This window comes from Anser brachyrhynchus, assembly GCF_964034855.1.
Source record: "Anser brachyrhynchus genome assembly, chromosome: Z".
Classification (NCBI taxonomy): domain Eukaryota; kingdom Metazoa; phylum Chordata; class Aves; order Anseriformes; family Anatidae; genus Anser; species Anser brachyrhynchus.
The window spans coordinates 54,055,690-54,069,759 of record NC_137697.1 but is presented as its reverse complement, the minus strand read 5'-3'; the positions used below and the strand labels follow the sequence as shown (position 1 = coordinate 54,069,759).

General features: G+C 35.9%; 1 protein-coding gene across 12 annotated transcripts in view; it reads left to right on the top strand.

The window, feature by feature from the left end:
* Positions 1-14,070, top strand: part of FER (FER tyrosine kinase) — a 195,261-nt gene that overhangs the window by 37,461 nt on the left and 143,730 nt on the right. For 10 of the 12 annotated variants that reach the window (XR_013943101.1, XM_080572799.1, XM_080572803.1 and 7 more), the window contains 3 exons: positions 5,266-5,449; positions 7,905-8,042; positions 10,139-10,258. Coding sequence is in view for 11 of the 12 variants with exons in the window: in XM_080572799.1 (XP_080428925.1) it covers positions 5,266-5,449; positions 7,905-8,042; positions 10,139-10,258 (442 nt within the window). In the remaining variant the exon portion in view is untranslated. Of the gene's footprint in view, positions 1-4,031; positions 4,266-5,265; positions 5,450-7,793; positions 8,043-10,138; positions 10,259-14,070 lie in introns of those variants that run through there. The other 2 variants (XM_080572807.1, XM_080572802.1) reach the window with 2 other exon arrangements.

Here is a 14,070-nt window from a genome sequence, read left to right as displayed (position 1 = left end):
GGACTCCTAGTGTGGGATTTATGTGAAAATTGGACAAGAAGTTACTGTAGAAATTTCTCTCTAATGGTAGACATTCTAAATGGCTCCATCAGATTTATGCTGCATTCACATGCTATATTTAGTATTTCAATTATGCCGTTTCAAAAAGCAATTATGGTATTTATTGTTTTGTAAGAGAAAACACTAAAAGATGCAAAAATCTGAGAGAACATCTCAAGTGCTGACAAGCTTTTGGCTATCTGTGTTTTGCCAATTTTTTCTTCTTTGAAACATTTTTTTCCTTTCCTATCCACAGAGATCCCAAACAAACAAATCAAATAAAAACAAAGCAAACTTAAGAACAAACAGCTTAAAAACTGATACTGTGAGGAGGTCTTATAGACAGCTTTTCTTACCACTGTTGCAGAGCAATGCTGAGAGGAAAAAAGTACAATCTTTCTGTAAAGCGGGATTCTTTGGTAGAGGGCTTTGTTTGAGCTGAAGGACATCAGTGAAACAGAACTTCAGGGGTTATGGTAACATGTATCCATTAAAGTACAGTGTTGCACTTCTTTTTTCTACCAGCCGGTCTACAATGTAGACATAAAGAAATAGTTTCTTAGAGCATTCAGTCTTGGAGTTCTTCATGACCACTTTCTGCGTTTAACCTACCCAAAACATTTCTTTTAGGACTTTTGATTTTGAGGGGAGTGCTTTGTATTTCATGTTAGTCAAACCTGAGAATTTCACCGTATGCTTCTCTCCTTCAAGAGGATAATTTTCAAATAAAATCTTTTATTTTAATGGTTGGCCTTGACGACCTTAGAGGTCTTTATCAACTTAAATAATTCTATGTTTATTTGATCTTTTGGACCTTTGCTTTTGTTATTAGGTGTTACATAAGATTTAGCCGAAGGGGTTTAAACTGAAGGAGCTTAACTGGAATTTTCTGTTTTTGAGAAACATTAAAGAGTTGGTCATTACTTTAACCTGCACTGTCATAAAGTTGAACTTGAAATCTGAACAGCTAAACTTGTACTAGTTCTTGAATCTTAAATATTGTACTACAGATACCCATCAGGATGTTGATCCTTGTTCTCTGCAAATTAGTGGATGCTTTACTCTGTATTCTGTAGTGTCACAGTTTTGCTGTTTGAAGGAAAGATCTGTAATCCAGATTTGAAAAGCTTAAAACCCGAAGCTTGCCCGTGCATGTCTTTAAGCCACATCCCCTGCCATCTTAAGAAAAATCAGCATATGTCAAACCATACAGTGCTCCATCAGTAAAGTTTTCTGAACTATGAACCACAACAAACAGCTTTCAGCTATTAAACTAAACCAAAAATTTACACCATAAATAACCACTACCTAATAGAGACTATCAATATTGTATTTCTTTCAGAAACCTCATTAATGCCTAAACTATCCCTTTCTCCCATCTCTGTGGAGAATAGTCCTTTGCTATACATTGCTTTTTAGGAGAACACCTCCACTAATTTTAGACTAAATCAATGTATCATACACACTAAACTTTTAAATGCAGCCTTTGGACCTATGATTAATAAAAGAAATGTAGCTACAGAGATACAGTATTATTTCCACATTGTAATTTGTTTTTTAACACAGCAAAATGCAGTGAGGCTGAGAACACAGTTGTTCTATGTGTCAATTAACAGAAGAAAACATCCGATTTTCTTTATCTGTATAATGAATTTCATAAATAGATCTAATTATAATTCTACTGCCACCAGTTGTTGACAAATCTGTTTAATGTTTATAAAAACAGACTGTGTGTACAATATGTTAAGCTATAAACCGTATTATGAAGCTTGCAAAATTCAATTATGAAAGTTTGACATTTGCAAAGAAAAGGCCGGCATTCTTGCTATGCCATTCTAGAGAATCAAGTATTTCAATTTCTAGTAAAAATTACGTGAAGTTCAAATATCAGAGTATAATATTTTTGAGATAATTTTGGACTATGTAAGTCAGAACATGCTGGCCAAATAGCCTGAGTAAGAGTGGCCAAACATATAATAAAAACAAAAAACAATCCAGCATTTCTTCGTCTCCCACTGCTGTGTTCCCCTCTCCCAAGGAGTGCTCAGTCCAGTGCCTCTGCTAAAGGATTAGTCTAAGGCAAGGAAAGCTTGTTTTTTCCAGCTCTGATTTCCAGCTGCCTTCTCTTCTCCCCTTTCAGCCAGTCCCCGGACTGTAGTTACTACTCGATGGCTTCCTCTCCAGACTCTCTTCAGTCGCTTTTCTATTATCTTTACACGTTTTCTTATTCTCCACAAAGACCACGTAGATATGTCTTGTCTCCAGACAACCAACTGTAACCAACTGTATTTGAAAGCTGGGTGTGTATGATGTTTTGATTTATTCTCAAATTTGTTGAAGTGTTCTGCTAAGGAATAACAAACTTTGTACAGCAAAGTCCTCAAGGCAGATGGGAAAATGGGATACTGAGCTATACCATTTTCCTGTAGTCTTGGTGCACTGCTGTCAGACGTGTTCAGTCACTCTATTTTCTGGGATGCTATTCTGAGCATGCTGTTGTTTTTTTTAGTTTGTTTTGTTTTTCTAAACTGCCCTCTAAGTGATATATGTTTAATTTAGAAATAAGTACTACAATATTCTTCTGTTTTGGGAAAATAATATACAAATAAATAAAATGGTCTCCCCATGAAAAATAAGTTTTTGGTTGTTCGCTTCAGTCAACATCTTTATCAGCGTCTTTATTACCTCATATATCAGGCCCCAACTAATATTCCTGAGGCACTCCGTTGAGTGCCTGCTTCCTCCTTTAAAAGCCGATCATGTTTCCGAAAAAACTTCCTCAAGTTTCTTTTGAGTTGTAAAGCTAAATACCTTCCTGTCCTGCTAATTTTTTCTTAGTTCGTTTGTTCTCTAACCTCTTCTTCTGACGTGTCTGAAGAGAGATTCTTTGACTCTTTCATACAGAGACATTTCAGCATGGAAATCTCTGAATGTCATTCACAGTGAAAATGAATGCAAAAAAAAAAAAAGGATTTTTTTCTACCAGCTCCTTTTATATAGCAACTGTTCTTTACATTTTCTGAAGAGCTTCCTGACTCCAGTGTATTTGAAAGGATTTATTATCAGTTTTATTGCTATTTTACAAGTTTTTCCTGCAAATCTTTTTTGACATGTGATAATGTGTTTCTATGTTTTAATTTATCAGAGTTCGCAAACCTTTGTGTGTTCCTTGTTTGACAAAATTTCAGCTTTTCAAGGTCTGCTTTCAAGTCTCAATCTGTCACTTTTTCGTTTTATCTACTACTTTATGATAGGTGGTTGACATGTTAAAATAAAGTTTTTTTTATTAATTTATTTTAAGACTGTAAGAAATGTATCGGTATGATTGAGATTTTTGGTTAGTGTGTGTTTATCTGTGCAGGTCACTGTGAATCTGCATTTGATAATTGCAGATACAGATTCATTTAAGATGCTTTCAGTGCCTGAAAAAAAGTCATCAGACACTTCATAAATATCAGACACTTCATAAATATTGAGGAGATAACGAGGATACGAGTAAGAGCTTATATGTCTCAGTAAGGAAACATGTCAAAATAATATGTTATCCTTTTATGACAAGGGCAATGCATGATCAAGTTGGAAATATTCTAATAGAGGTGCAAAGCTGCCTGCATAAAACTGCTTGGAGAATGGTTATTAACGGGGTCCTGTCAGAATAATGTATCCTGTGGGACACGAAAGGATATATGTTGGGATTAGGTGTGGGTGGTCTTCCTGTGTTTCATCACTTTGAACCAAAGTTTACTTATTAAATTTACAGGTGTCACTATACCTTAAATGGATTTATAGTACATTGGAGGACAGATGTAGAGTTTAAAATAATTTGAGAAACTGGAGAGATGGTTGGAAAAATGTAGTGGGTTCTTTTTTTTTCTTCCAAAATCAGATTAACTAGATCAGATCATCACTAATTAGTGATGCCATGTTTGTATGGCATCCAAAAACGGCACTTTTTCTTTCATTTAAAATGATCTAGAATCATCTGGTTGTATGACTTATCCTGTGGCTTTCGAAGTTGAACCTTGACTGAAATTTCATTTGTGTGAGGCTGTGAGCCATTTGACTGAAAAGAGAAAACAGGATTTATAAGGGAAGACCTATACATTGTTCAGTGTGAAGATTACAAGACTGGGCAGAAGAGGAGAATATCTAGTCTTCTGCTGTATAAAAGATGGATTCCAGAGAACTGTAGAATCTGTATTTCATGTCCATGGCACACAGATGAAGTAAGCAAGGGTATAAAGAGTTTATTAAAGCAATAAAAATTTAGATTGGAGAGTGAAGGGACAAGATGGTGGGGGAGGGGAGTGTCTTATATCAGTGTGGGGGAGTGCTATCATACCACAGCTAGCACACTGACCTGAATTGTACTGGGAAGTTGCAAAGTTATCTGTCATTGCAGGTTGTAGGAAGATCACAGAAACATATATCACATAGTTGTGCAATCACTGTGGCAAAGAGTAGAATAGATGACCTCTTGAAGAACATTGTGACTCTCTGGTTCAGCACCCAGCTGGTCTTGTAAGCATGGACTTGAGGATTTCTAGGTTCCAATAGTGTGGAGATGAGACGGTAATGGTGACCTTCTGATATTCCTGATGCATACCGACAGTGATGAGGAAATGTTAAGTTGTAGTATTAGGGCAGAGAGTTTTGGATGGGAGTAATAGTGCTGGAGTTCAGCTACTGATATGTAGACTGCACCAGTGCTTTCTTGGGATGATATGTGGTACTAGATTTTTTGCTCAAAATAAATGACAGCTTCTAGGTGAATCAAGGGTCTGACCTAGTAGGACATCTTTTATTTTCTGCTTTAAAAAATAAACATTTCAGGTAAAAAAGAAAAAGCATTTTTGATAATCATATGAATGAGTTTTATTCTTAATAATGGTATTATTTCTATACCTGTGTAGGTAGTGGTTTTCATATAAATTTAGATAAAGAATTCTTGGATTTCTACTCAAAGTAAATGCAGTTTTTTCTTCCTTAGTCCAGAAGAGGAAAACCAAGGCATTTGGTCTTACTAACAACCTGAAAATGGTCAAAATTTACTTTCTTCACTTGAAAATTGTCAAATTTTACTTTCTTCACAGTAATACCTTGGTAATGTATTTCTTTAGGAGAAGGAAAGCTGCAAACTTACCATGAATCTTTTAGAATTATGTTATCCACAAGTTTGTATACTTTTAAATCAACTTTTCATCTTCTGTTTTTGTTTTCCGTTAGGAAAGGAGACTGAGAAAGCCAAAGACCGGTGTGATAAAGCCACTATGAAGCTTCATATGTTGCATAATCAATATGTGTTGGCACTGAAAGGAGCACAGTTACATCAGCACCAATATTATGATACTACGCTTCCTCTGTTACTTGATTCACTACAGAAAATGCAAGAAGAAATGATTAAAGCCCTGTAAGATCTCTTCCTGTGTATATTTAAACATGCAAAATTTTGTGTGCAGTATCCTAATTTATAGACTTATTAGAAAATAATTACCCTTGATATAAAAATAATCAAAGTTTATGAGAAAAGCTACTTGCATCTTTCAATTAACAATAACTGTGAATAGATAAGTATTCAAATACAGACAGTAGTTTTGAGGGGATGCTTAAGCATTTTGGCAAGACACTGTCTTCTTGTAAAACTTTTAAATTTTACAGATGAACTGCAGTGTTTACAACTGAGCTCATCCTTTATCCTCTCCTTCCGCTGGGATAGTATAGAAGTTTGTTGCCCCTCCGTAGTCTTATTTTTAGGAAACTCTCTCACTAACAAATTTGCTTTAAACTCGCCAACCATCTTGACAGTCATTTTGGAGGAGGTCCAGGCAGATGTATGGTTAGTCATAGGTATGGACAAATAACAGGATCACGTAGACTTAATCTCAGTGAAAGGAATCCAACCTTAAAAATACAATTACCTTTTCCCTGAAAATCATTTTCTACGTAATTACAGAAGATATGCAAGCTGATGATCTCAGAGAACAAAAAATTTGGACTTTAAGCCCTCTTTTCTGGTCTGTAACCACCGTGTTGCCTCTCTGACCTTCCTGAAGCATGTGAGTTGGTTAGGTCTTTTTCTTTGGCATTCTGTATATCACTTAGTTTAAAAGACGGGGTAGTTACTTTTACTTGTAGGTATTGTTCATTTAGATGTGATGCACTCATTTTCTTACCTTTTCTGGAGCCTATGTTCATCTTGACTTCGGCACACAGGAAGTGAGGGAGAGTTGAGGATTTCATACTCTATATGCTTAGGTGATGCAGACAACGTTAGCGGCCCCATATAGTATCGTATTACTGCCTTTGATGCTGGTGCAGGTTAAATGAAATGGACCTCTGTAGTAGTCTCCTCAGTCCTTTTAATCTTTATGTAGAATCACAAGAGAATACAGGTAAATTTTTCTGTTGCAATTAAGTTGATTTTTCAGAAATGTAAGTCATAGTAATTCACTGAAGAGTTTTATCATGCAAAAACCTATTGAACCCATTTGGCCTTGTTATCACTGAGGTAAAGACTGGAAACAATTTTTGTCAATAGCTGATCATTTTTAGTGAGATCTGAGTTGATTGGAAAATTAGTGTTTTCTGTTAACTCTGGGCTTAATTCTGTAAAAAGAGGTGGTGATGTCAGGTGTGAAGCTTGATGTTGCCATAGTATGAAACAAACTTCCTTAATAGTTCTGATTTGGCAGATCAGTTTGTTTGGCAATCTTGAAGCATAGATTAACATTATTATTATTATTATTTTATAATTGACATTGATTCCCTTCTCTTAGATATAGCATTGCTGTAGTTGACATTGGCTTATCTCTTTTGTTGCAGTCTTTGAATTGTTTTCTGGAGTGTTTTCAGACATGTTGTTCACGGGCAAGGCAAAATTCTTCTCTTGTCTGTTCTCTCCTCAGAAAAAGTACTGGAAAAATCCAAGCAAATAATGCTTTCTTACTGAGTAAATAAGTCTAGAGATCATATCCAGGATAAAATATTAATACTTTTATCTCTGCATTTTTCTCTGGTATGGTCAAAATTGATCAGTATTTGAAAAAGCTTGCTATACTTCAGCACCTGGCAAGCCAGAAAATCTGACAATAAAAAAAAAATAAAAAGAAATTGGAAATGATTTTGAGGGTTCATTTATGGAAAGCAGAGAACAGGAAAGTATTCTGAGGAAGTGTTACTGGATGCTATTAAAATTTGTGGTAAAATATGACCTAGTCCTTTACTACTCCTTAATCACTTGCTTTTCCCCACTTCAGGGACCAGGTAATGACAAGGCTGGATGACACGTACTTTCTTGTGTGAACCTCTTCCTTGATTTTGGCTCTTCTTGTAAATATATGCCAACTTGTAATGTATGCCAATTCATAAAATGAATATATGTTAAAGGATGGATAAAATGATTAAAAAAAAACAGTTTTCACACTGTCTTTTCCCTTATGCCAGAATATATTTATTTTGTCAGTCAGGGGAATATGAGACACTTCAGTGTAGATTATGTTGAACATGTTTATGTTTACATGATTATGTAGAACATGTTGTTGTGAGAAAGGGTATCATCAAGGAGCTGTATGTGTTCATTTTCCTTGTAATCTCTACAGCTTTAGTTTAGCTACCCTGTATGTAGATGCACTGAAATCAGTACAAGGAGCATGTTATTAGAGACTTCTCCACCAATAGCCGATTTGTAAAGAAGAGGCCACAATTGATATGTTGTTTCTTTGAGTAATATATTGTCTTATTTTTTCCCTTTTTAGCCAGTTGCAACAAGAATTTGTAGAAACAGCAAATTGAAAGTTTGAAGCATCTTCAATGTCATCTATGCCTTCAGTGCCATGTTATACACTAGAATTTTTTTTCCTCTCTAGAAAAGGAATCTTGGATGAGTATAGCCAGATCACCAGTCTTGTTACGGAAGAGATTGTGAATGTCCATAAAGAGATCCAGACCTCGGTTGAACAGATAGACCCCAATTCTGAGTATAATGACTTCGTAGATACTCATAGGTATGTATTTCCTTCTTGCTATGCATGTTAATGTTTCTTTAGAAAATCTTGCATTAAACTGCAACGCTGTTTAAGCAATCAGAGTTTAATTTATTTCTATTTGTTTCCCTTTACATTGTTACTTATAAAGCTTTAATCCTAATTTGAGAAGTAGTTCTACCTGCATGTGTAGAAGAAGGTTCGCTGAAAGTCAGGCTTTTAACCTTGTTTCTTTAACCATCCATCTATTTGGCTGGTTCTAGAATAACAAAATTCATATTAATGTTATTGTGATTCTCTGAACCATAACTTCGGTAATACGTGATGATCTAGATTCAGTATGGGCTAATTTACTGAGTATTTGGATGCAGTTTGCATCCTGTGCTGTGCTGTTTGTTTGCTTTATTTCTCTTACTGTCTATATTGTGGGTAAATGAATGCTAGGCATCTCTGTGCACACTGCAGTTATTGCAGATTGAGCAGTGCCTGAAACAATCTGAGTACACAGATAAGGCCTTTGACACGTCCCACTTGACATCCGCATCTCCAAATTGGAAAGATAAGGATTTGATGGGTGGACCATCCAGTGGATAAGGAATTGGTGTGAAGGCCACACTCAGAGAGTGGTGGTCAATGGCTCTGCATCCAGGTGGAGGCCAGTGATGAGTGGTATCCCGCAGAGGACTGTTCTGGGACCAGTGCTGATTAATATCTTTGTCAGTGACACAGACGGTGCGATTGAGTGCACCCTCAGCAAGTTTGCAGATGACACCAAGCTGAGTGGTGCAGTTGATACAACAGGAGAAAGGGATGCCATCCAGAGGGACCTGGACAGGGTGGAGAAGTGGGCCCATGTGAACCTCATGAGGTCCAACAAGTCCAAGTGCAAGGTGCTGCACCAGAGTCAGGCAATCCCAGACATGAGGACAGACTGGAAGAAGAATTCATTGAGAGTAGCCCTGCGGAGAGAGACTTGGGGGTTCTGGTGGATGAAAAGCTCAGCATGAGCCAGCAGTGCATGTTTGCAGCCCGGAAGGCCAACTGTGTCCTGGGCTGCATCACCAGAGGGGTGGGCAGCAGGTCAAGGGCGGTGATTGTCCCCCTCTGCTCTGCCCTTGTGAGTCCCCACCCGGAGTGCTGCGTCGAGGTGTGGGGCCTCCAGCACAAGAAGGATGTGGGGCTGTTAGAGTGGGTCCAGAGGAGGGCTATGAAGATGGCCCTCCAGAGAGGGCAGGAGCAACTATGAAAAGAGGCTGAGAGAGCTGGGGCTGCTCAGCCTGGAGAAGAGAAGGTTCTGGAGAGACCTCATTGTAGCTTTTCGATACTTAAAGGGGGCTTATAAAAGCATGGAGAGCAACTTTTTGCTCAAGCAAAAAAAAAAAGATAGGACAATGGGGAATAGTTTTAAACTAAAAGAGGGGAGGTTTAGGTTAGAGTTTAGGAGGAACTTCTTCACTCAGAGGGTAGCGAAGCACTGGCACAGGTTGCCCAGAGAACCTGTGGGATGTCTTGTCCCTGGAGGTGTTCCAGACCAGGTTGGATGAGGTCCTGGGCAACCTGATCTAGTGGGAGGTGTCCCTGCCCATGGCACAGCGGTTGGAACTAGGTGATCTTTAAGGTCCCTTCCAACCCAAGCCACTCTGTGACTCTTGTGTTAATGCAAGAAAGTTTTATATTTAAAAAAAAAAAAACAAAAACAAACAAATGAAAACAATTGTGTTTGCCATTTATTGAACTGTTACTGCACATTGGTGCATGTGGAAATAGTTTTAAGACCTCTTATGTTATCCTTCTTTGTTAATTTGCAAATTGGTAGTGGTTAAGTGCAGGTTTATAGCAGGATTAGTGGACCTATGCATGTAGATTTCCCGAGAACCTTGGTTATCTTGTGAACTTAATTCAAAGAACTGTTTTCAGTTTTATACTCTGGTATGGTTTTAGGACTCTGTTCTTCATTCAAAGGAAAAAGAAGATGCAGTTGCTGCTTTCCATTTATTCCATATGTGATTTTATCTATATTCCATTACTAAAATAATTCAAAGTGTAATGGTTTGCTTTATGCTCCACTAAAAGATGCACGTTAATTTTACAAATACAACATTTATTTACTGGATTAGGTCATCAGAAGTTGTTGAACAAGAAATAGAGTTTGATACGTCTTTATTAGAAGAAAATGAAAACCTTCAAGCTAATGAGATCATGTGGAATAATCTAACAGCAGAAAGTTTACAAGTCACGTAAGTCTTAACAAAGCTTTCTCACTTCGGAAATGCAGTCCTAACTTACGTCTCACTCATCTCATTGCTTTGGTGTGTCCTCATTTTTAAGGTCTGCTTTCTAAAAAGGAGAATTTTCAGGGTCTAAGCCCTTGCCTATTGCTGTTTTTATTGTTCTTTAGCACAACATACCCAGGCCTCATGGAAGACTTGTCAGCACTTTCAATATAGTTACCTCTCCTCCCTGTTTAACTTATACAGTGCCCCATTTCTACCATTAATCTTCCTTGGGAATTCATTTACTTCCCAAAAGTGTTTCCACATTCAGTTTTCTAGGAAAAACACTGAAATCTGTTGATGAAGCCACCGAGTACAGTACTGCAGTCAGTGATTTGGATTGCCATCCAGAGAAGTTTTCAAATACATTATTTCATTTGTTCTGTAAATGTTTGTTTTAGTTTTTAAAGGAAATTCTCATTCATCCTTACAACTTTTAAAATGTTAACTTACTAAAACAAGTGAAGGTGTTGTATTTCATTTCATGGAACCTTCAGTCGGTGTGGTAAAATATTACTGCATATCTTTAATATTCATATTTTCATATTTAAATATTTTAATTAATTTTACCAATTTCATCTTTAATCAGTTGTTACTGGCGAACAAATTTCCTGCTGAAGTTGTTATCCTTTGTTAGAATGTTCTCATATCAACCTTAACTTTTCCATAAAATGGTCCAATGCAGTCGCTTGTGAGATTGCAAGTATTAATTGTACACTTATTCATTTTTTTATATTTCCTACAGCTTTTTAAAGTGATAAAGTCAGAACTTCATTGTTTTATAATGACTTGGTGTCTGTACTTTATTTTAGTCCATGTTTGACTTGTTTGCTTTCAAATGCATAACTAATCTAAATAACATAGCAGAGGTTGGTTATTTTTTTTAAAAACTTTTTTTCTGCTTAAGCAAACTTGAAGAAAGAAACTGTTGTTTCTTATAGTTTATTGTGAAAACCAAACTCATAGAGAGTCCTCATAACAGTAAGATATTTCAAATATAAACGCATTACAGTAAAGCTTCAGTAGATTGTTCTAATCCCATGCTTCCTCACTATGACAGATTTTCTAGATTTTCTTCATTCCTTTTCAAGGTTATTAATTGTCATTTCTTTTTTTCCTGTTTAATCCAATTCCTTTTAATATTTTTTTTCTTAAATAGGTATTGCAATAAGTTTTTAAATGTACACTTTTAGTTTTCTTTGTCAGACTTGTCCTCCTTAGTACTAAAACAGCTTCATCTTTCTTGTGAAATAATCCCATGATAATTAAAACCCCTCCCTTCTGTTTAAATATGCTTCTGTTAATAAGACACTAATTACATATTCTGCATCATAACTAAAGTGGGATTATTCCTGGATAAGCTATGTAAACATTGTACATATCTAGATCATCTTCAGCTCTGTAACAGGAAAAAATACATGCACAAAATCTACCTTTTTGATATGTTTTACAGTTTTTCTGAGACTCTACCTTCTGTAGCTCAAAACAATAAGTAACTTACTTTTTGGCTTTTTAGTGCTTAGAAATAAGACATCAGCATATCTAAGGAAAAAGGCTGAAAAACTGCTTTTCTAATAAAAACAGATTTCATCAGAATCTTTTATGTTTGTAAATATGTATCTACATATTTGCCTAGATAAACACATTCAGTGCAGTTTCCAGTGCGTCCTGTTACTGATCTTGTATTCAGACACTTCAAAATTCTCTTTTAAGTGTTACTGTCTTCAAGATCTTCTCTTTCTGGTATATGTTATACTAGGAACTTGAAGCACAGAAGTTTGTCTGTACTATCGTCAGACCAAAGACTGGCTTCACCAACCATCTTCTCTCTGGCGATGGTCAACAGGGAAAACTAGGGGGAGGAGAATAAGAACAGTGTCATCTCATATTTTTCAGCTTGGAAATGTTATGACTTGGAAGTAGTATTTGTTTGGAATAGTATTAGATTTCTTTCATGAGTTTGTCCAGTCAGTTTCAGTATGTACAAGCATCTATTGTCAGTAGAATATCTGGTCAAGGAATTCTAAAGGTTAACTTCATAATGTATGAACCTGTTACTTTTCAGTTTAATTTTTTTTGACTAAGTCCTTGTTTTGGCAAAGAGTAGGAATAATCTACCCCTTTCCACTCATGATAATCTAAGCTTCTGTCGTACTCCTACTCTATCATCTTTTTTTCAGAGGAGTCTTTATTTGTAGTTACTCCTTTCACAGAACTTACTCATACCTTTTATCAAGCTTGTCATCTTTCTTTGAACGTTTCCAGGGTTACTGTATTGTTTCTGAGATGAGTGACCAGAATTGTACAGGTAGTCCAGATACATAGTTCAGAAAAGTGCATAACGAAGTTTCCTTTCTTCTTCTGCTTCATTTTTAACAAATCCAAGGGAATCACTCCATTTGATTTCCTGACTGGTGCAGTGTGTCAAGCCAGTGCTTTCATGGAATCATCCATTTTAATTTCAAGATCTAATTTCTGAGTGGTACTGGTCAGTTTACAGCCAGCCACTTGCTGTGTAAATAAAGTTTTGGATTGTTTTTTCTTCTGTGTATTTTCTTATTTCAATATGAATTTAAATTAATCTTTTAAATAACAATCCAGTTACTGAGTATTGTAAGATCCAGCAAAATCCTTTTCTGTTCTTCACATTCAGCTCTCTCCTTTATTAGCTCAAAAACATTGTATCAGCATTCTTTGTCACTTTTTAAATTGCCCTTTGTTTGGGTTATTAAGAATGTATTAAGTGCAGATTTTTGTGGAGCTCCACTAGCTATCTTCCAGCACTGTAAAAACTGACTGCTTATTCTTAGCTTCTTTGTTCCTTTTTCTGGTTTGCTTTTTAGTGCAGGTGAGAAGCCCTTCCTTTTACAACTACTTAGTTCTCTTTAACTGCTTTTGCTAATATGCCTCATTAACTGCTTCTTAGATTTTTTTTTGGCTATAGTCTTGATTTAAAACCACTATAGAAAATCAAACCAAAACAGGTATTTGTTTCAACTGACGATGTATTACTAGAAGTTTGCAAGTAAGATCAGTATATTTATCGATAGATGATGATTTTTTCCCTTCTGTGTGTTAAAACAGTAAGAATTAGACTGTTGAACTCTAGTGTTTAGATTATTGCCTTGGATCTTTTAAATACTACATCAAAATGTTTCTGCATAGGAGAGATACTTTTGGTATCTACCAAATATAGATAAATCCAGTATACTGACTGGATTTAATTTCCAGACTTTGAAGGGATACAAAGATATATATTGATCCAAACTCAATAATTTTGGTTGAATCTGTTGTATTTGTAAGCATACGAGAGACAATCGACAACTTTACATACATACCTTATTGGAGGATTTAATAAAATATATATCCTTAAAATGCATTTAAGTGATGAGAAAACTGATTCAGTTTTTTGCTTTTAGGTAAGTTTGACTAAAGGTTTGACAGAGAGAGGTAGTGAAAAGTTGTTGTTGACTAACTAACCTTTCTAAGCTGTTAGAGAGACATAGTGTCTCCTGATAAATATTGATGACTGTCTTAGACCAATATTGAAATATTTGCAAAAGCAGAACAGTAAAAAGTTTATGCTTGGAAGATCCTAAAGTAACTCAGAAGTTTTTGGAAGAACTACGTTGACATTGTTTCAGTATGATGCTGTAATATAAAATCAGACATTTCTGAAAAGTTAAAGTATTTCAATATGTTGATTCGTCATGTATCCAGTGATGAACAATCTTATTAGTTTGGTTTTAATTCATTGAATACTGGTGCTTGTGTAT